General features: G+C 46.0%; 1 protein-coding gene across 3 annotated transcripts in view; it reads right to left on the bottom strand.

The window, feature by feature from the left end:
* LOC125464651 (multidrug and toxin extrusion protein 1-like) overlaps positions 1–23,929 on the bottom strand; it is a 77,670-nt gene that overhangs the window by 34,986 nt on the left and 18,755 nt on the right. For 2 of the 3 annotated variants that reach the window (XM_048557290.2, XM_048557291.2), the window contains exons 5-8: positions 17,526–17,674; positions 14,334–14,376; positions 12,895–12,939; positions 4,331–4,428 (exon numbers count right to left, since the gene is read on the bottom strand). In XM_048557290.2, the coding sequence (XP_048413247.2) occupies positions 4,331–4,428; positions 12,895–12,939; positions 14,334–14,376; positions 17,526–17,674 (335 nt within the window). The remainder of the gene's footprint in view (positions 1–4,330; positions 4,429–12,894; positions 12,940–14,333; positions 14,377–17,525; positions 17,675–23,929) is intronic. The other variant, XM_048557292.2, reaches the window with a different exon arrangement.

Below are 23,929 nucleotides of genomic sequence, written 5' to 3'. Positions count from 1 at the left end.
TGAATGCACTGGAAAGAGTGCAGAGGAGGATTTCAAGAACAGCTGCAAGAACTCAACTTCAATTATGAAGGTAGGTTGGAGAAGTTGGGACTGTTCCCCTTGGAAAGAAGGATAAGAAGAGTGGTCATAGAAGTTTTCCAAATCATGAAAAGTTTGGATAGAGTAGACAGTGCAAAACTGTTTCCACTTATAAAAGGGTCAAGAATGAAAAGGCGCAGATTTAATGTGATTTGCAAAAGTAGCAAATCAGATGTGAGAGAAACCTTTTCCTCTGTTTAGCGTCAAAGCACCCAACAACAAGGATGATAGAGCAATAACATCCGAAAGAACCGCGGATGCTGTAAATCAGGAACAAACACGAAGTTGCTGGATAAGATCAGCGGGTCTGGCAGCATCTGTGAAGGAGAAGGGTCAGTGAACCCCAAACATTAATTCTGGTTTTCCCTTCACAGGTATTGCCCAACCTGCTGAGCTTTTCCAGCAGCTTTATGTTTGTGTGATAGAGTAATTTAGGGGAGGCGATGGTCTAGTGGCATTTGTGGCTGGACTATTAATCCAGAGACTCAGATAACGTTCTGGGGCCTTGGGTTCCAATCCTGCCACGGCAGATGGTGGAATTTGAATTCAATAAATTCTGGAATTAAGAGCCTAATGATGAACATGAATCCATTGTTGATCGCTGGAAAAATCCACCTGGTTCACTAATGTCTTCCAAGGAAGGAAACTGCCATCCTTACCTGGTCCGGCCTACACGTGACTGCAGACCCACAGCAATGTGGTTGACTCTTAACTGCCTTCTGAGCAATTAGAGATGGGCAATAAATGCTGCCAAGCCAGTGATGCCCTCATTCCATTAACGAATAAAGGTAAAAAACATAATGTGTTTTCTATACTTAAATAAGTGATTATGACGATCAGTAGCAGAGCAGAAGCAAGACACAGCTACACTAGGGAGCTGTACATACATAAGTGGAAATAAAGAATGCTTCAGTACTGAAGAGCGTGAAGGAGACTTACTAGGGAAAGCTAGGAATGCCTGAGGCCAAGAAGTGGTAACTTGCATGGTGAGATATCAAGGTGTAGAGCTGGATGAACACAGCAGGCCAAGTAGCATCAGAGGAGCAGGAAAGCTGATGTTACGGGCCTAGACCCTTCTTCAGAAACTAGCATGGTCACTCTGATCTGTTGGGCTGCAGCTACATACTGTCTCCAGAGTAAGTATGATTGTAAATGAAACCCTGTCTCGTACAGGGCAATGACAAGCGACAATTAAAGTACACTCCTATCACAACAGGTGCTCAATGGAGCTTAATCCTTTGATCTAGAATTAAATATTTTGCCTCCATATGGCAACTACTGAGAGTGAACTCACAAACTGACTGCTCTAGGAATCATAAGTTGACAATTCTGTTCAAAACCATGATTCAATTGAAAGAATGCTGCTATGAGTGAATGAGACAGAATGAAAGGGACTCAGACTGGGTCCTTATGGCATGACTCCTTACTGTCATTTCCAGAACCTGCTGGTCAGAGGGATCAGTGCATCAGCTGGGTCTGAGGAACTAGCCTGTGAGGGAAAAGATGGATGGAGAAGAAAAAACAAAGCTACAAACATGAGGAGATCTAATTTCCTCTGAATATTCAGTCTTCCTGAGGAATTCTAAGAGAAAGAATGATACAGCACACCAGGAGCCCCTTCAGTTACGCATGGTTATGCTAGCTCTTTGAAAGAGATAGACCCACTTTCCTACTCTTTCCCCTTAATTGTACATGTTGGCACACATTTAAATATCTATCCAATTGCCTTTTGGAAAGCTTCCACCTCCCTTTCAGGCAATGCATCATAACTATGCATATTGTAACAATGTGCATCGTAACTGTGCAGATATTTCCTCTTGGGTTTGCTTACCCCAAATACATTAAATCTGTGCTCGACAATGATCCTTCCTACAGTGAATAGTAAACCCAAAAGAACTGTGGATGCTGTAAATCAGAAACGAAAGCAGAAATTACTGGAAAAGCTCAGTAGGTCTGGCAGCATCTGTGAAGAGAAATCAGAATTAGTGCTTCGGGTTGAACGACCATTCCTCTGAACCTGAAACGTTAACTCTGATTTGTCTCCAAAATGCTGCCAGACCTGCTAAGCTTTTCCGGCAATTTTTGTTTTTGTTACAGTGAATATTGTTCCTCCATTCCCGTTCTATCAAACACAACAACTGTGGACATGTACAGTGATAATGGGAACTGCAGATGCTGGAGAATCCAAGATAATAAAATGTGAGGCTGGATGAACACAGCAGGCCCAGCAGCATCTCAGGAGCACAAAAGCTGACGTTTCGGGCCTAGACCCTTCATCGGAGAGGGGGATGGGGTGAGGGAACTGGAATAAATAGGGAGAGAGGGGGAGGCGGACCAAAGATGGAGAGAAAAGAAGATAGGTGGAGAGGAGAGTATAGGTAAGGAGGGGATAGGTCAGTCCAGGGAAGACGGACAGGTCAAGGAGGTGGGATGAGGTTAGTAGGTAGGAGATGGAGGTGCGGCTTGGGGTGGGAGGAAGGGACGGGTGAGAGGAAAAACAGGTTAGGGAGGCAGAGACAGGTTGGACTGGTTTTGGGATGCTGGGGTGGAGTGGAAGAGCTGGGCTGGTACCAGCTCTTCCCCTCCACCCACTGCATCCCAAAACCAGTCCAACCTGTCTCTGCCTCCCTAACCGGTTCTTCCTCTCACCCGTCCCTTCCTCCCACCCCAAGCCGCACCTCCATCTCCTACCTACTAACCTCATCCCAACTCCTTGACCTGTCCGTCTTCCCTGGACTGACCTATCCCCTCCCTACCTCCACACCTATACTCTCCTCTCCACCTATCTTCTTTTCTCTCCATCTTCGGTCCGCCTGCCCCTCTCTCCCTATTTATTCCAGAACCCTCACCCCATCCCCCTCTCCGATGAAGGGTCTAGGCCCGAAACGTCAGCTTTTGTGCTCCTGAGATGCTGCTGGGCCTGCTGTGTTCATCCAGCCTCACATTTTATTATCTTATTATTGTGGACATGTACATCTCTCTTTGGCTTTTCCATCTCTAAGGAGAAGAAGTGCAACCTCTCAATCTCTGATTGGCCACATTGATGTGTCTCATGCCTGGTCCTATTCTGGTGAACATTGTCCATTTATCTTCTTGACCTTATTCCCACATTGCTCTACCCAGAATTGGGCACAGTACTCTAGCTGAGGCTTACAATTAGATTTTTATAAGAGTTTCGGTAGGGTTTTCTCACTATCATGAAAGCAAGGTCTCAAGTTGTCTTCTTAAGCAATTTTCGAAAAAATTCTTTGACGTGATGAGGATGTCGCTGGCCAGGCAGCATTTATTTCCCATCCTTAATCACCCAGAGGGCAATTCAGAGTCAAACACATTGCTGTGGGTCTGGAGTCACATGTAGGCCAGACCAGGTAAGGATGGAAGTTTCCTTCCCTAAAGGACATCAGTAAACCAAATGAGTTTTTCCCCAACAATGGATCAATGCTCATAATTAGACTCTTAATTCCAGATATTTTACTGAATTCAAATTTCACCATCTGCCATGACGGAATTCAAATCTGGGTCCACAGAACATTTTGTGGGTCTCTGGGTTAACAGCCCAGTGATAATACCACTAGGCCATCACCTCCCCTTTGCTGCCACCTTCAGAGATAATGCACTAAAACATGTAGCTGCATGTGGAAGGGCATATAGTACAATGTTTGGAATCTGCATGCATGGTGGCTGACACTTCAATACACAGATTGTGAGGGATCAGATTTATTGATTCTTTAACTGTTACCCAAATACATCCCACTTCTGGGAAAAGAAAAAGAAGCTCGGTCATGGAATCACTGCCATTCCGTTTACATTACAGTGAAGTCAGGAAGTATGGTGGGAAATAGGAATCTGGAATCTTCTCCTGCGAATGGCTGCAGATGCTGGAGGATAACTGGGGCCTTTGTGACCAGGAATGGCCAATTTTTGTTGGATAAGGGAACTGAGAGAGGTAACGTGGTTCAATGGAGTAGAGGTAAGGATCAGCCAACATTTAATTCATTGAGTGGAACAAGTTTGAGGGGCTGAATGGTCTCATGACACTCCTATGTGGGCGACTCTTCAGCTCACTGGCTCAGTTCCCATGAGAGAAAGGGAAGGAAAGATTGTTTTGGCACAACATCGTGGGCCGAAGGGCCCGTACTCTTCTATGTTTATGCCTATGTCCAATATGTGAGTGAGATGGAGAGAAGAAGAATCACAAAGCACTTCATTAAGGTCTCACTGCATACAAGGAAATAAAAGTAATGTTACTCACAGTACTCCCAGTGTTAGCACGTACAGCATGAAGTAATTTACTACAGCGTTGAAGATGTTGGCAATGAGACCAGTCAAAATCTGTGGCCAAATAATTCCCTGGAGTAGGAACAGAACAGAGTTACTTCTTCTTGCTATTGCCCTTTGAACTCAGTTGATAACGATCTGGATGTGAGGTGGTGGCACAGTGTTTTAAAGCTTCTAGCGCAGGTTGCATTCCCTCCCCACTGTGTTTGATCTCAGCTGCACTAGCACTATGCCAAGGATGGAGAGGGTGACGGAGGAAGGAAGTGAAGGGCTAGCTAAGCATGTGTTGGTCATTTCCCAAAACAGGACGGACTGAAAAATCAAAGGTTTATCACTGAGCTGCCTTAATTCATACTTCCTAACAATGAAGGTCTGATGGAGCAGGCTACACATGCACAGTACATAACAGTAAACTGGGAAAGTGGTGGGCTGGAATGGAATGGAAAAGTGTTCAGTCAGTCTTTGTGTGCCTGGTTTGGGGAAATGGAAAGAAAACAAGCTAGCTTTTCAATGTTTGGTTGCTAACTTGTAGCTGTGTGTGTGTGTGTGTGTGTGTGTGTGTGTGTGTGTGTGTGTGTGTGTAGTCATGTATATGTGTGTGCACATGTAAAGTGTGCATGTATGTGTGTAGTCATGCATGTATGTGTATGTGTGTGTGGAAGTGTGAGTGTGTATGTCCATGTGTCAGTATGTGTATGTCTGTATGTCTGTACATGTCTATGTGTGTGTTTGTGAGTGTGTTTCAGTGTGTAATTGTGAGTATGAGTGCGTGTCTGTGAGTGTGTGTGTGAGTATATGTACTATGTGTGTGTGTCGGTTAAAGTGAGTGTGTTTCTGTGACAGTGAGTGAATGTGTGTGTGTGCTTGTGTGTAGGTGTGTGTGTGTGTGTGTGTGTGTGTAGGTGTGTGTGTAGGTGTGTGTGTGTGAGTGTGTAGATGTGTGTGTGTGTGAGTGTATGTGTGTGTGTCTGAGAGGGTGTGTGTCTGAGTCTGTGCGTGTTGTATGTGTGTGTGTACGTGTACATACATGTGCAAGTGTGCATGTGTGTGTATGTGCGTGTGCATGTGTGTGTATGTGCGTGTGCATGTGTGTGTTCAGGTGTGTATGTGTGTGTGCGTGTGTGTGCATGTGTCTGTGTGTGTGCGTATGCTTGTGTATGTATATATGCATCTGTGAGCGTGTGTGTGTGTGTGTGTGTGTGTGTGTGTGTGTGTGTGTATCTATTCTAGAGACTCTGCTGGGGTATAGCCTCATGTCCAACCAGACATTCCTCATGAGTGATACGTGCAGGCAGGTTTCCTGGCTGATCAATCCGAACAAAGCCCCATGAAACCATACCCCAGCTCACAGCCCTTCATTCAGCACTAGACTGGTGGGAATGATTTCTCAAAGAGAGAAGGCAGAGGGCGCAATATTTGCTCTTGGTCTGGGAGTGTTTCTGCTGCCAATTTGTGAGTTGGGGTGGGGTGGGGGGTGGGGTTTGTGGAGCGACAGGTGAGAAATGGAAATTCGCCGTAAGTTGCCCTAGTCTGGTCCCATGAAATCATCCATCTTACAAAGGAATGCACCCAAAGTAAAAGTCATCCAAACCGTTTTATATAAGTGGTGACACAGAAAGGTTGGAACTTTCCCTTGGAGAGCGAGAGAAAACTCAACAGGACAAGATATCCAAGATGAGCATTAGTCCACCATCAGTCATGGTAAAAGGATGGAATGATCAGAGTTGTACAGGGAGCAAGTCTGGAGTAGCGTGAGGGTGGATGAAAAGAAGAAAGAGTTTCAATGAAGCAGTAATCCTTCTCAGTTGCAAGACATTCGTTTTGTTCACTGATGCCCCCTGTTGCAGTTCATAAAAACAGAATGAATTAAGAGGTTTTAAGAGTGAGGCAAGTCCTTTAAGCCAAACAGGTTCTCTCCATTATTTGCTGGAAGATTCCCTTCAAATATATTTCACACCATCACCTTCAATCTCTTCTTTGTCCAGAGATCTAGTTAATTGTGCCTTGTACTCCAATTCACTTTCATCCAATATCCCCTGCATAAACTATTTAGGCCTTTCTTAATCCCACTCCCTTCACTCTGATTTTCCCTTTCCGTTTCTCAATTAAACACTTCGCAATAATGAACAACTTTGTGAGCATTTGGCTAATTCGCTACTCGAGGCTGTAAACCTATTTGTTTGGGTGTGATGGCCTAACCTTTTGGCCTGGATCCTAGTCATGGAGTCATAAAGATGTACAGCATGGAAACAGACCCTTTGGTCTAATTCGTCCATGCCACCCACAGATCCTAAATTTATCTAGTCCCATTTGCCAACATTTGGCCCATATCCCTCTAAACCCTTCCTATTCATATGCCCATCCAGATGCCTTTTAAATGTTGTACCAGCCTCCACCACTTCCTCTGGCAGCTCATTCCATACATGCACCACCCTCTGTGTGAAAATGTTGCCCTCAGGTCCCATTGAAAATTTTCCCCTCTCACCTTAAACCTATGCCCCTCTAGTTTTGTACTCCCCTACCCCAGGGAAAAATGGACTTTGGCTATTCATTTTATCATGCCCCTTGTGGCTTTACAAATCTCTATAAGGTCACCCCTCAGCCTCTGACGCTCCAGGGAAAGTAAATCCAGCCTATTCAGTCTCTCCCCACAGCTCACACTCTCCAACCCTGGCAACCTCTTCGTAAATCTTTCAAGCTTCACAACATCCTTCTTATAGCAGGGAGGCCAGTACTCCAAAGGTGCCCTCATCAATGATCTCTTCAGCAAATGAGCATGGTTTCCCTGTGCATTTTTAAAAAGTTCATTCATGGGATCTGGGCAAGTTAGCGTTTTATTACCTGTCCCCAACGAGGAAAGCAACGTCCTAGAGGTATCATTGTTAGACTGTTAATCCAGAGACCTCAGTAATTTTCTGCGGACCTGGGTCCAAATCCTGCTCCAGTGAAATTTGAATTCAACAAAATATCTGGAATTAAGAATCTAATGATGACGATGAATCCATTGTAGATTGTCAGGAAAAAAATCAACTCATCTGGTTTGGTACTGCCCTTCAGGGAAGGAAACTGCCATCCTTACCTGGTCTGGCTTACATGTTACTCCAGACTCACAGCAATGTGATTGACTGTTTGCTGCTCTCTGGGCAATTAGGGATGGGCAATAAATGACAGCCTAGCCAGAGATGCCCTCATCCCATGAATGAATCAAAACAAAAATTGCCCTGAATTGAATGGCTAACTTGACCATTTCAGAGGGCAGTTAAGAGTCAACTGCAACATTTTGGGTCTGGAGTCACATGTAGGCCAGAATAAGTAAGGATAGCAGACTCCTTTCTCTAACGAGCATGAGTGAATCACCTGAGACATTACAACTAGCAGCTTTGGTTACATGATCACATTCGGCTAACTTTTAATTCTAAATTTTTGCTGAATTTAAATTTCACTACCTGCCATGGTGGGATTTGAACGCAGGCTTAGAGTATTAATCCAGGGAAATTATCACTATGCCACTGCTCCCCTGCATAAAGCCTCCACTCCCGATATCTGTTAAATAGTGGGGTGAATGATAGAACCCCTACAGTGTGAAAGCAGCCCATTCAGCCCATCAAGTCCACACCAACCCTCCAAACAGCATGCCATCCAGATCACCCTATCCCCATAACCCTGCATTTCCCATGGCTAACCCAATTATCCTGTACATCCCTGGTCACTATGGGCAATTTAGCATGGCCAATCCACCTAACCTGAACATCTTAGGCCTGTGGGAGGAAGTCAGAGCTCCCAGAGGAAACCCACACAGACACTGGGAGAAGCTACAAACTACACACAGACACACACAGTCACCAGAGGCTGGAATCGAACCCGGGTCCCTGGCTCTGTGAGGCAGCAGTGCTAACCACTGAGCCGCTGTGCCATGAAGGAATGAGGAAATCCACAAAGGTCTGCATGACAGCAGTTCCACTGAGCCAGACTGTGGAGACATGAGTTGGAGGTGGATAATGTAGCAAACCACATTGATCGTCACAGAGAGACCAAGGAAGTCAGTGGAGGATCCTGAGGGTGCTATCTTTGACATCGATGGGGACCAATTCAATGATGACACCTGTTTGAAGAGGCTCAGATACAGATATTTGGGTGGCCACAGCATGTTCAAGGAGGTTCAATATGGTGTCTAGCGGCCTGGATTGTCTAAAAATTGAAGAGTTTTCAGGATGGAACTCTAAGACTACTGAGGTAAGAAGTCCTGTTTAACAGCCAGTTGTCTGCTCATGGTCTTTTGGGTGCCAGGCAATCAGAGGCTGGCAGTTTCAGGGAACAGAGGAAGCAGAGGAAGCAGACCTGCCAGCACCCAGATACTATCAATTAATTTTTAAAGGGAAAAAATTAATCTCCTGAGGGCCTCACTTGTTGTCAGGGTGACTAGGTCGGAACTAAATTACTGTGATGGCGATAAAGGGATAAGTATCTCATGATGACAACTCCCCTCACCACCTTCCCTGCTACTGTTCAGGTGAAGATTTCATCCGTCAGTTTTAATTAATTATAGTACAGAATTGTAACTTTACATCAACAACAAGTTGCATCTATATAATGGCCTGAATGTAGTAACCTCCTTATGTTCTTTACAGAGATAGTAGGAACTGCAGATGCTGGAGTATCTGAAATAACAAGGTGTAGAACTGGATGAACACAGCAGGCCAAACAGCATCAGAAAAGCAGGAAGGCTGACATTTCAGGCCTAGACCCTTCTTCTGAATGCTGCTTGGCCAGCTGTGCTCATCCAGCTCTACTCTTTGTTATCTCTTATGCCCATTACAGGGGGATGGTTATAGGTTAAGAATGTAAGTTTTACAGAGCATCTTTAAGAGGCATAGAAAGGTGGAGAGTTTTATGGAAAGAGTTCCAGAACTTAGGATCCCAGCAAACTAAGTAAAAACTCAATCACCAATTGTGGAACAGTCAAAGTTGCAGGTATATAGCAGCCAGAATTAGAGTGCAGATAAAGTGGAACTTAAGAAGCTTACAGGGAAATGAAGGAAATGAAGGAATCACCTCAGGGGACCTCCCACCCACAGCCTCCAACCTCATTGTTCCCCAACCCCGCACGGCCCGTTTCTATCTCCTTCCCAAAATCCACAAACCTGCCTGCCCTGGTCGACCCATCGTCTCAGCCTGCTCCTGCCCCACCGAACTCATCTCCACCTATCTGGACTCCATTCTCTCCCCTTTGGTCCAGGAACTCCCTACCTACGTCCGTGACACCACCCACGCCCTCCACCTCCTCCAGGACTTCCAATTCCCTGGCCCCCAACACCTCATCTTCACCATGGACGTCCAGTCCCTATACACCTGCATTCCGCATGCAGATGGCCTCAAGACCCTCCGCTTCTTCCTGTCCCGCAGGCCCGACCAGTCCCCCTCCACCGACACCCTCATCCGCCTAGCCGAACTCATCCTCACCCTCAACAACTTCTCTTTTGACTTCTCCCACTTCCTACAGACTAAGGGGGTGGCCATGGGCACCCGCTTGGGCCCCAGCTATGCCTGCCCCTTTGTAGGTTACGTGGAACAGTCCCTCTTCTGCACCTACACAGGCCCCAAACCCCACCTCTTCCTCCGGTACATTGATGACTGTATCGGCGCCGCCTCTTGCTCCCCAGAGGAGCTCGAACAGTTCATCCACTTCACCAACACCTTCCACCCCAACCTTCAGTTCACCTGGGCCATCTCCAGCACATCCCTCACCTTCCTGGACCTCTCAGTTTCCATCTCAGGCAACCAGCTTGTAACTGATGTCCATTTCAAGCCCACCGACTCCCACAGCTACCTAGAATACACCTCCTCCCACCCACCCTCCTGCAAAAATTCCATCCCCTATTCCCAATTCCTCCGCCTCCGCCGCATCTGCTCCTACGATAAGACATTCCACTCCCGCACATCCCAGATGTCCAAGTTCTTCAAGGACCGCAACTTTCCCCCCACAGTGATCGAGAACGCCCTTGACCACGCCTCCCGTATTTCCCGCAACACATCCCTCACACCCCACCCCCGCCACAACCGCCCCAAGAGGATCCCCCTCGTTCTCACACACCACCCTACCAACCTCCGGATACAACGCATCATCCTCCGACACTTCCGCCATCTACAATCCGACCCCACCACCCAAGACATTTTTCCATCCCCACCCCTGTCTGCTTTCCGGAGAGACCACTCTCTCCGTGACTCCCTTGTTCGCTCCACACTGCCCTCCAACCCCACCACACCCGGCACCTTCCCCTGCAACCGCAGGAAATGCTACACTTGCCCCCACACCTCCTCCCTCACCCCTATCCCAGGCCCCAAGATGACATTCCACATTAAGCAGAGGTTCACCTGCACATCTGCCAATGTGGTATACTGCATCCACTGTACCCGGTGTGGCTTCCTCTACATTGGGGAAACCAAGCGGAGGCTTGGGGACCGCTTTGCAGAACACCTCCGCTCAGTTCGCAACAAACACTGCACCTCCCAGTCGCAAACCATTTCCACTCCCCCTCCCATTCTCTTGATGACATGTCCATCATGGGCCTCCTGCAGTGCCACAATGATGCCACCCGAAGGTTGCAGGAACAGCAACTCATATTCCGCTTGGGAACCCTGCAGCCTAATGGTATCAATGTGGACTTCACCAGTTTCAAAATCTCCCCTTCCCCTACTGCATCCCTAAACCAGCCCAGTGCATCCCCTCCCCCCACTGCACCACACAACCAGCCCAGCTCTTCCGCTCCACCCACTGCATCCCAAAACCAGTCCAACCTGTCTCTGCCTCCCTAACCTGTTCTTCCTCTCACCCATCCCTTCCTCCCACCCCAAGCCACACCCCCATCTACCTACTAACCTCATCCCACCTCCTTGACCTGTCTGTCTTCCCTGGACTGACCTATCCCCTCCCTACCTCCCCACCTATACTCTCCTCTCCACCTATCTTCTTTACTCTCCATCTTCGGTCCACCTCCCCCTGTCTCCCTATTTATTCCAGAACCCTCACCCCATCCCCCTCTCTGATGAAGGGTCTAGGTCCGAAACGTCAGCTTTTGTGCTCCTGAGATGCTGCTGGGCCTGCTGTGTTCATGCAGCCTCACATTTTGTTATCAAGGAAATGAAGGTGTTAGCTCAAGGAAAAGCTTGTAATCAAAGAAGAGAATTATAAAACATGAACACAATGGAGGAGATCAGAAAGTGATTTCCTTCAAACGCTGTTGCATTGTGCAGGGCATATCTCACTTTGAGAATGTCCAGATCTCTGAACATTTCATGGCTCACACTGAAAGCCTGGCAGTGAGTGACAGCTAAGACATATGGAAATCATGCCATCATAGTGTCACTAATCACTGGCATCACCCAATTGTGGACTAAGTGATCAGATCATCAACAAAAATTACTTGAGTCAAAAACGATTGCTTGTATTTCCTCCATCTCTTCTCCCTTATGGAGATCTTGCTTCACCCGGCACACCTGGGCTGACTGAGAGGCCATTCAGCCCGTTGAACCTCTTAGGCCATCCAGTAGGATCATGAACTATGTTTTAATCAACCTGTTCAATGATTTTATTGTTACATCTTGGAGCAGGTGAGACTTGACCATGGACACCCCTAGCCCAGAGGTAGGGGAACTGCTACTGTGTCACTAGACCACCCCCCCCCCCACAACAAGATGGTGTATGGTCTCTGTCATAGCGTCAAACAGGTCAACAGCATGGAATAAGGCTCTCCGGCCCACCTTGCACATTACCCCGTTTCCACAATTAAACTAGACACAGTGTCCTACCTTCCTCTTGCTGCCTGGCTCCATATTCCATCATGGTGTTATTACCCAGCAATAAACTAGCAATCTCAAAGTTGAAATTATGACTCAAACAACCAGCAAACCGCTCTATGACTCTGTTGTTTTACTTGGGGGTCAATTCCTCACTTTCCTTGGCCTTTGTGTGAAGAAGTATTTTGTGAAGACTCCTTCCTGTAAGGCCTGGCTCTGGTTTTAATGTTGCATCTCTTCCTCCTGCACTCCATCACCAGTGAGAGAAAGGAAAGTTGTGTTCCATCGACCCTGACTGGCAAACAATCGTGTCCCATGGCTGGTCCTTGCAACAGTTTTGGTTTGACTGCTTCAGGTGTGAATGGGCCCACACCCCGTTTCCCTCCCTACCTCCTGGATGCCTCACCTCCGAACGTTCTCCCTCTGTCCCTGTGGGGAGACACACGGTCTCTGCTCACCATTTCCTTCCTCACAAGGGGAACGCTGAGATCAGGGGATTTACCATGCGGGCTACTGCGGGGAGGGAAAACATGCTCCAGCAACCGTGCCACCTGGACTAGTTTCCATTTTCAACATCCACTCGCTACGTATCCTTCACTTTTTTTTATGAATCTTCTACCCTGCACGCAGTTGAACTTTAAATTAAGGGAAATGAAACTGAAGAATTCCAAACAACAGATTTCAGCAACAATGATTAAATGAACAGCATTGGCAACGTGCCAAGTTGAATTGCATCAACTGTACCTGGTTCTGAAGGTATTTGATCTCTAACTGATAAAGAAAAGTTGCCTACGGAAAACACAAGAAAAAATCCATTAGGAAGACAGACATCATTATCTCGATGGAACTAATATTTTCCTCGCATCTTTCTTTGAAGATGGACCTATTGGGCTCCCATTCTTCAGGCCCACTGTGCCATTTGTCCTTACTGTTGGTTGGCCATGGTGTTTTACCCTAAGACACCAAAAGCTCAGAGGACACCTCCAAGGCTTTAGTGTGCGAATGCAAGCCCCTCCTCACTCTGGTCAGCCCCCCACTCCTTTCGGGGACTCAAACATGGACTGAGATCATCCTGGCTGCAGTCTTTAATCATAACACTGAGGCTGTGGGGTTTACCATTTGGATGCACTGCTGTCTACTTTCAAAAGCAGAGAAAATGTGAGCTGAGAGTCCCTAGATATCTATTATCCTCTGAGACTCCATGGACATTGAGAGAAGCCAACTGTGAGATGCTTTCCACAGTTAAATGGCATACTAAACTAATCAAAGACCCCTCCCAACTCAGTTACACTCTCCTTCATTCTCTTCCATTGGGCAGAAGATGCAAAAGTTTGAAACACGTACCAACAGATTTAAGAACAGCTTCTTCCCTGCTGTTATCAGACTTATGAATGGATCTCTCACATATTAGAGTCGATTGTTGTCTATAGTTGTAATGCTATATTCTGCATTCTATTCTATTACTCTGATGTACTTACATAAGCAATGATTTGCATGCAGAGCATGCAAAATGGTGCTTTTCACTGTGTCTCAATACACGTGACAATAGTAAATCAAATAAACTCTAGTAAAGAAAGGTTTGAATTTATACAGGGCCTGTCGTGCTCTCAAGTAGTCCCTAGGTGCCCAATTAAAACAAAAATTGCAGTCACTATTGTGTTTGTGGCACACAGAAAGCTCCCATAAACTGACAGTGGGATAGTGGACAGATAATCTGTGTTTCTAGGCTTTGTGTGAGTGATAAATACTGGGACGGCACCTGAGGGAATCCCTCAGTTCTTCGCATCGGGTATGAGAGCTCAGAGCACACTCTTCATGCCACATCTGTAAGAGGTAGACCAGCACTCTGTCTGCACGGCACCGGGAGTTGTCAGGCTGGATTTGGTCTGTGCTTTGGAGCTGGAACCAACAACTGCTGTCATTGAGTCACAGCAGAATATTGGCAAATGGAGCAAGGAAACGTCCTTGGGGTGCAATGTCCAACCATAGCATTCCTACTTCCAACCAGTCCAATCAGCTCAGACTGAGCATCAGAACTGGGAACACATGCAGACTCAGAGACACAATGTCACACCGAGCAGTGAATTGACACGTGCGTTGCTCACAGCAACTGTTATTTAATTTTTTTAACTTTTCATCTGTAACACTCACATTCCTTTGTTAATATTAAATGCTTTACTTACAGGAAGGCCAGGGATGAAAATCCATACATACTGCTGGGTTAACCTGTAAGGAAAAGAAATCAAAGTTGGTAAATTCACTGAGAACATATCTCTCAGTTCAAGGCAGGCACAGAGTGAGTGTTGAGAGAACAGAGGGCTGAGAGATTTAGCCTTAATTCTGAACAACCCATACCAATGGAAATTCCTGCCAATAAGATGACCTTATTAATATGTTTATGATACAATTCAAGATACACAGTGCAAGGTACAATTTCTTCACAGTATGGTTTAAAATTCTCATTTGTAAGTAATCAGATATGGTTAATTCTTAACATTTTGTTCTAAGTAAGGGGTAAAGAACGGCCAAAGCAGATATCTGGCTCAGCACACTTTAGGAATTGGTATGCAACGCCTGAGAGGATCACTGGGTTCAAATCACAGGAGTGCCTGTCTGTCAGGCTCAGTCATGTAACGGAGTCGTAACCCTGATGGATGGGGGTGGGGTGTTGTCTAGTTGGATAATATCCCCCCCATCAAAAGGGAAGGACTGACCTGCACTTCACCCCAAAGAGGTTCACATCAAGCCTGTTGAAGCATGTCTATTACTGATAGCATTTCTGGAAAATAATAAGGAGAGCTTCCTACCACGTTCCCCTGTGGCAAAGGAAGCCCTCCTCCCTTTACATCCAATTGATTTGCATCTACCAGAAACTCTTTCTTTCCTGCTCATTCATGGGGTGTGGGCATCACTGGCTAGGCCAGCATTTATTACTCAGCCATCATTGAAGGCAGTTAAAAGTCACCGCACTGCGTTGGTCTGGAGTCACGTATAGACCAAACCACGTAAGGATCATCAGAGGAGCAGGGAAGTCAATGTTTCAGGCCCAGACCTTTCACCAGTCCAAGGTCTAGGCCCGCAACATCAACTCTCCTGCTCTTCTGATGCTGCCTGACCTGCTGTGTTCCTCAAACTCCACACTGTGTTGACTCCGACTCCAGCATCCACACTTCTTGCTATCTCCCGGTAAGGACCAGTCTGGTCTGGGAGGCATGATTCGATTACCCTCCGGCAGTTGATTGGCCTACAATATCTGCCCCTCAGTGGGAAGATGGCCCAGCTCCAACAGCAGCTGACCAGTTAGATGGTTGGCAGCTCCTCAGCACCTGCACACTGCCATTAGGAGCAGTGGCCAGTGCTGGAACTGCAGCGATCCAAGAAGCAGACAACACTTGAGGAGACCTGCAGTGTGGGACCGCGGGGCTGGGCTTGCCAAGGCAGGTGAAGAGATAGGGTTGACATCAAAAGTAGGTGGTGACCTTCCAGTGAGGACAGCTCTGGCCACATTCATGGGGAATGGGGTGCCCAATGAGGAGCGAATCCCCTCTGTACCTGCAGTACAAAATCCTGCAATGGTGGGGTGAGGACCTTAAATGGCCTTTTCAATGCCTGAGGGGTGAGCAGGGTGCCCAATATGTACCCCACTAGTGGTAAAATAACTGCAGAGGCACAGCACCACTTCCTATTTGACCCAATTTCACATCCCCTTAACCTTTCAGTTTGCTGCCTGAGGCAAATATGTAAAATTCCAGCCACTCTCGCCATGAAATCAGACCTTCGACTACCTAAAAGATCTCTCAGGGCAGCTTCTCTTTCAATAGGAGCTGCTTGGTATTTCCAGCAGTCTCTGCTTTCCAATTCAGAAATCAGTTTCCTGGATTCAAGAATTCCATGCCTGTTCCAACTTCCTCAATGGGCATTCATTCATTCATTCGTCTCTGGGATATGGGCATTGCTGGTTGGACTGGTAGTCATTAACCAATCCCTAATTGCCCCTTGAACTGAGTACCTCGCTAGGGTCATTTCAGAGGACAGTTAAGAGTTGACAACTTTACCTGCAAGTCTGGAATCACATGTAGATAAGGACATCAGATTTACTTCCCTAAAGGCTTTATATATAAATGAACCAGATGTGTTTTTGCCACTATTGACTAGGGTCACTGTTAGACCAGATTTTAATACCAAATTTTTATTGAATTCAAAATTTTCCACCATCTGCCATTGTGGGATTTGAACCTGGCTGTCTACCATTGACTGTGAATGCAATAGGCCAGCTCTCCACTCCAGATTCCCTTGAATTCAAATTTCACCAAGGTGGGATTCAACCTGATGTTCCTAAAACATTAGCCTGGGGTTCTAGGCTAGTCCAGTTACATTTTACTGCTGCCTCTGCAGTTCATCTCTCAGTTCTGGTACTATCTTTTATTTTTTCATTCCTAATGTCTCAGTATCCTTGTTTATTAGAGAGGACCAGCATTGTTCGCATTGCAGTAAATATGGTGTAAATAAGGTTCATGTTTCTTAATGCAAACATCTCTGCTTTTCAATGATTTGGTTTGATTTGATTTATTTTTGTCACATGCACTGACTTACAGTGAAAAGTCTTGCATGCTATCCAGACAAATCACACCTTATATAAGTACATCAGAGTAACAGAATAGGATGCAGAATATAGAGATACAGTGACAGAGAAGGTGTAGAGAGATATATGAGAGGTCCATTCATAAAAGCGGAGAAGAAGCTGTTCTTGAACCTATTGGTACATGGTTTCAACTTCTGTACCTTCTGCCCAATGGAAGAGAGTGGCAGAGAGAACAGTACAACCAGGGTGAGAGGGGTATTTGCTTTCCGGAGGCAGTAGGAAGTATAGACTGAGTTAATGGATGAGAGGCTGGTTTTCGTGATGGACCGGGCTGTGTTCACAACTCTCTGTAATTTCTTGCCATCTTGGGCAGAGCAGTCACCATACCACGCTGTGATATAACTGGTTAGGATGCTACCCTGGTGTCCAGATATTTACGCCAGTCCCGGGATCATGTTCTGTTCAACATCCCTGTTAGGTTTGTCTCAGTGCTTTTAGTGATTTGCATATCTGATCTCTGCTGATGGGCTCTCTTGAGTGTTGTAGGTGGTGTCTAAAGAGCAGGGTGCTGGCCTACAGTGTTATCTCTCCACTCACTAACTGGCTAGCCACGTAACCTTTGTCGAGGCTCTAGCCTGTGCTGGAGCCCTTTAACTGTAGAGCAAATGTGCACAAACAGCTTGTGTCCAACCACCCCATGACCCAGCACTTTTCTGCCGTTATTCACACCATCGGTGTACATGTTTCCGCAGTGCTAACATCTAAGTTTGGATCTTTTGGAATAGATCCTTACCTGGCTACTGCAGGAGACTGTTTCAAAGCCAACAGGATGTGTTCAGTGTTTATGAAGAGAACCCAGCAGGGAAAGCAGGCGATCAGGAGAATGAGGATCCCTCGTTGGAGAATCACTCCGATTCGCTTCAGGTTCTTACTGCCGTACGTCTGATAATGAAAAGGAGTATTTTTTATAAGCACAGCTCATGCTCCAGACAAACTTCTTCTAAGTTCTAATTTCCGCTTATAGCATAGAGCCCTGAGAAATTATCGGTTCTCACAAATCACTGCCTGCCAATGATATATTATCCAGCACCTCTTTAAGTAAAGACAATATACTGCCGATGCTGGAAATCTGAAACAAATACAGGGAATGGTGGAGAAACTCAGCAGATTTGATTGTATCTGTGGAGGGAGAACTGATGAGACTGATATAGGACTTCTTTAGAATGGTTCTGAAAAAGAGTAATCCCGGATTCGATATGTTAACACTCCAGCTTTCTGCTGTTGAAATAGCTTTTACTTCAATAAACAAATTTGTCACTAATTCTGTGAAGCTGGTAGATTACGAGGATTACAGCACCCTGAAATAATTCAGTCACCCCTTCAAGACCTTCTGACCTGGTGACAGTGAGATCTGTTTCTAAACCTTTGCCTCAAGTGATTCAAGGTCAGTTACAACAAAGTATGAGAGCATCAGAGACAGTAGGAACTGCCGATGCTGGAGTCAGAGATAACACAGTGTGGAGCTGGAGGAACACAGCAGGCCAGGCAGCATCAAAGAAACAGGAAAGCTGATGTTTTGACCCTTCTTCAGAAGAGACAGAATTACCGTGAAACTATTGCCAATTGTTTGAAGAAGGGTCCCGACCCGAGACATCAGCTTTCCTGCTCCTTTGATGCTTCCTGGCCTGCTGTGTTCATCCAGCTCCACACTGTTGTCTAAAGTATAACAACATGCCATGGTCTTATTTGTAAAATCTCTGAATTGTTACATCGCTGAAACAGGCATGCCGCTGCCATCTCTCTAAATGAGTGCCCTTCTGCCCATGTGTTACTCCTTTCTAATTAACAACGTAATTCCTCTTGGAAGGATTTGATTGATTCCTGCCTACATCACATTCTCAGGATATGCATTCCAGACCCCAATCACTGTTTGTGTAGAAAAGCTTCTCGCAAAATATAGATTTATATGAATGATAAACTGGACTCCAGGATTAAGTTATGAGGAGAGATTATACAAATTTGGCCTGTTTTCTGGAGAACTTAGGAAGTTAAGGGGTGGTCTGACTGAAGTCTTCAAGATATTAGCAGGAAAAGACAGGGTCAATAAAGATAAATTATTTCCACTGGTTGGGAATTCTAGAACTAGGGAGCACAGTCTGAGAATAAGGGCCAGACCGTTTAGGAGAGAAGCAAATCCATGCACAAAGGGTGGTAGATGTTTGGAATTCAATTCCACAATCAACAGTGGATGCCAGATCAATTAGAACATAGAACATAGAACATAGAACAATACAGCACAGAACAGGCCCTTTGGCCCTCGATGTTGCACCGACCTGTGAACTAGAATATACTGATGATCCTATGACTAGCATAAAAGCCACACAACAAACTGCCATGTGCAGTTTAGCAGGAGCATCTTGGAAGGGGGATGTTTACAGATTTGTCTGTAACTGCAAATTATAGCCTGAGCTATTACCTACAGCAGCATGAGCTTATTAAGAAACGTGACCTATGCCACATAATCTGTATCATATACAGATTATACAACAAAATACAACATGCTGATCAGTGCTGGTGAATATTATTAAAAATACATGGCAGTCAGTTCTTGTTGCATCCTGGTCCTTGGCTCATTAACATATCTAACTCTGGAAGCAACACGGCCCTTAAAGCAATAGGACAACACATCCTTATTTTTCAAACACAAAATACAGGTTTCAACCTGTGACACCATTTGTTAGGTTTGGTTTTGAGATGGATACATTTTTGTTAGGCAAGGGTATTAAGGGGAATTGGCTAAATGCAGGGATGTGAAGTTTGAACACAGATCAGTCGTGATCTCATTGAATGGTGATGATCTGATGATACTATCTCTAAACTATTAATCCAGAAACTCAGCTAATGTTCTGGGGAGAGAGATAATGGGAACTGCAGATGCTGGAGAATCCAAGATAATAAAATGTGAGGCTGGATGAACACAGCAGGCCAAGCAGCATCTCAGGAGCACAAAAGCTGGGGAGCTGGGTTCAAAGCAGATGGTGAAATTTGAATTCAATTTTAAAAATCCGGAATTAAAAATCTACTGATCACCGCGCCAATTGCCAATTGCTTGGTTGATGGAAAAATCAATATAGTTCACTAATGTCCTTAAGGGAAGGAAATCTGCCATCACGTGACTCCAGAAGAACAGCAATGGGGTTGAACCTCGACTGAATCACTACAAAGTCTCAATGAAGAGATTAAGCTGGACAGACCGCCTGGCATCGACCTAGGCTCTGGAAAAGACAATGGCAGAGACAGCCCTGTCAACCCTGCAGAGTCCACCTCACTAACATCTGGGGACCAGTGCCGAAATTGGGAGAGCTCTCTCCACACTTGTCAAGGAATAGCCTGACATAGGCATGGAATCATCCCTTACAGATATATAAGGGTGTTTGGGACACGACCAGCACCATCCCTGATATGTCCTGTCCCACCACCAGGACAGACCCAGCGGAGGTGGTAGCACAGTGGTGTACAATTAGGAGGGAGCTGCCCTGGAGATCCTCAACATTGACCAATTGACTCTGGACCACACGACATCTTACGACTTCAGGCTCAACATGGGCAAGGAAACCTGCAGATTACCACATACTGTCCTCTGTCAGCTGATAACTAAGTACTCCTCCATGTTGATCAACGCATAGAGGAAGCACTGAGGATGGCATGGACACAAAATGTACTCTGGGTGGGGGCTTCCAATGCCCACCACCAAGAGTGGCTCGGCAGAGGTACTACTGATCGAGCTGGTCATAGTTGCTAGACTGGGTCTGTGACATACTTGACCTCATCCTCATCAATCTGCCAGATGTGGATCCATCTGTCCATGACAGCATTGGTAAGAGTGACCATCGCACAATATTTGTGGAGACAAAATCCCGCCTTCACATTGAAAATACCTTCCACGGCAGTGTGGTACTATCACACTGCTAATTGGGATAGACTTTGTGCAGATCTAGCGACTAAAGACCAGGCATATATGTGTACCATCAACAGCAGCAGAATTGTATTCCAGGGATTGGATACTGCAAAGGCTATGGATCCTGACAACATTCCAGCAATAGTACTGAAGACCTGTGCTCCAGAACTTGCTGCTCCCCTGGCCCAGCTCTTCCAATACAGTCACAACACTGGTATCTACCCAGCAATGTGGAAAATTGCCCAAACGTACATCCTGTACACAAAAAGCAGGTCAAATCCAACACGGCCAATTACCGCCCCATTAGCCTACACTTGATCAAAGTGATGAAGGGTGTCATCAACGCTGCTATCAAGCAACACCTGCTCAGTGATGCTCAATTTGGGTTCTGTCAGGGCCACTCAGCTCCCGAGCTCATTACATTGTGTAAAAGAGCTGACTTACAGAGGTGAGGCGAGAGAGACAGCCCGTGGCATCAAGGGGCCCATAGTAAAACTGGAGTCAATGGGTATCAGGGGGCAAACTCTCCGGTGGGTGGAGTCATGCCTGGTGCATTTTTAAGTTGGTCATGGTTGTTGGAGGTCAATCATCTCAGCTCCAGGACACCTCTGCAGGCGTTCCTCAGCGTAGTGTCCTAGGCCCAACCATCTTCAGCTGCTTCATCAGTGACATTCCCCCCATCATAAGGTCAGAAGTGGGGATGTTTGCTGATGATTGCACAATGTTCAGCACCATTTGCAACTCTTCAGATACAGAAGCAGTCCGTGTCCAAATGCAGCAAGGTCTGGGCGATATTCTGACTGGGGCTGACAAGTGGCAAGTAATATTTATGCCATACAAATGTCAAGAAATGATCATCTCCAATAAGAGACAATCTAACCACTGCCCCTTGATGTTCAATGGTGTTATCATCGCTGTCAAAATCTTTGGGATCATCATTAACCAGAAAATCAACTGGACATGCTATATAAACATAGTAGCTACAAGAGCAGATCAGAGGCTAGGAATACTGGGGTGAATAACTCACCCTCTGATACTCCAAAGCCTGTCCACCACTGACAAGGCACAAGTCAGGAGTGTGATGGAATACTCCCCACTTGTCTGGATGAGGCTGATAAGTTCCTCAAGCCCATTCTCCTGCTTTCTCCCCATAGCCCTTGATCTACTTAATAACACTCAAGAAGCTTGTCACCATCCAGGACAAAGCAGCCCGCTTGATTGGCACCACATCCATAAACAACCACTCCCTCCACCACCGATGCTCAGTAACAGCAGTGTGTACTGTTTACAACATGCACTGCAGAAGTTCACTAAAGATCCTCAGATGACACCTTCCAAACCCACGACCAATTCCATCTAGAAGGACAAGGGCAGCGGATACATGGGAACACAAACATCTGTACATAGCCCTCCAAGCCGCTCACCATCCTGACTTGGAAGTCTATCACTGTTCCTTCATGGTCACTGGGTCAAAAACCTGGAAGTCCCTCTCTAAGGGCATTGTGGGTCAATCTGCTGCACATGGACTGCATGGTTCAGGAAGGCAGCTCACCACCACAGTCTGAAGGGCAACCAGGAATGGGCAACAAATGTTGTATTGTAACTGGACTAGCCTAGAACCCCAGGCTAATGTTTTAGGCACATGAGGTTGAATCCCACCTTGGTGAAATTTGAATTCAATGGAATCTGGAGTGGGGAGCTGGCCTATTGCATTCACAGTTCCATAAGACGGTAAGACCATAAATCATGGCAGCAGAAATTAGGCCATTCGGCCCATCGGGTCTGCCGCCATTCAATCATGGCTGATAAGTTCCTCAAGCCCATTCTCCTGCTTTCTCCCCATAACCCTTGATCTACTTAATAATCAAGAACTTATCTATCTCAGTCTTAAATGACCTGAAATGGCCTGGCCCCCACAGCCTTCTGTGGTAGTGAATTCCATAAGTTCACCACTGTCTGGCTGAAAAAGTTTCTCCTTATCTCTGATCTAAAAGGTCTTCCCTTTACTCTAAGGCTGTGCCCTTGGGTCCTAGACTCTCCTACCAATGGCAACATCTTTCCAACATCCACTTTGTCCAGGCCATTCAGTATTCTGTAAGTTTCAATTAGATCCCCCTTCATCCTTCTAAACTCCAATGACTCTCGTCCCAGAGTCCCAGATATGTTAAGCTTTTCAATCCTGGGACCATTCTCGTGAAACTCCTCTGATCCTGCTCCAGGGCCAGTACATCCTTCCCGAGGTATGGGGCCCAAAACTGCACACAATACTCCAAATGTGGCCTGACCAGAGCCTTATAACGCCTCAGTCGTACATCCCTGCTTTTATATTCAAGACCTCTCAAAATAATTGTCAACATTGCATTTGCCTTCCTGACTACTGACTCAACCTGCAAGTTTACCTCGAGAGAATCCTGGAGGAGAACTCTCAAGTCTCTTACACTTCCGATTTCTGAATTTTCTCCCCATTTAGAAAATAGTCCATGCTTTTGTTCTTCTTACCAAAGGGCATGACCTCACACTTTCCCACGTTGTACTCCATCTGCCACTTCTTTGCTGACTCTCCTAACTGGTCGAAATCCTTCGGTAGCCTCCCCTCCTCCTCAATACTACCTGTCCCTCCACCTATCTTTGTATTGTCTGCAAACTTAGCCAGAATACCCACAGTTCCTTCATCAAGATCATTAATGTATAAAGTGAAAAGTTGTGGTCCCAACACTGACCCTGGTCAGCCCAAGATCTGGACTGTTATCCAGTTAATAGCACATTGCTGTTTGTGGGTGTTTGCTGTGTGTAAAATCGGATACCGTATTCATACAATCATCGAACCCTTACAGTGCAGAAAGAGGCCATTCAGCTCATCGAATCTGTACCAATCCTCTGAAAAGCATCCCACCCAGACCCCACCCTATCTCTGTTATGTAACTAATCATTGTAATGATCTTTGAGACTTCCTCAGGTCTTGGAAGGTGCTATACAAATGCAGGCCTTTCCTTCTGTAATGCAACACACTCCACGTCAAAAGCTGCAGCATCCACTGGAACCGTAGCTTCCAACCTACATCCAGCTTTGCTTCCTTTCCAAATAGATTGTAAAATCAAATAGGCAGTTATCAATCCAAATAATACTCTGATGGGCTCGATGGGTTAAAATTGCTCTATGACGAAGAGCGAGCTAAGTGTCATCAGGGGCATCACACCAAGGTGTCCAACTCATACTATCTGCCTGGGCCTGAGTCACTG

Source organism: Stegostoma tigrinum, chromosome 27 (genome assembly GCF_030684315.1).
Source record: "Stegostoma tigrinum isolate sSteTig4 chromosome 27, sSteTig4.hap1, whole genome shotgun sequence".
Taxonomy (NCBI): Eukaryota; Metazoa; Chordata; class Chondrichthyes; order Orectolobiformes; family Stegostomatidae; genus Stegostoma; species Stegostoma tigrinum.
Note: the sequence above shows the minus strand (reverse complement) of the source record. Positions and strands in the feature narration are given on the sequence as shown.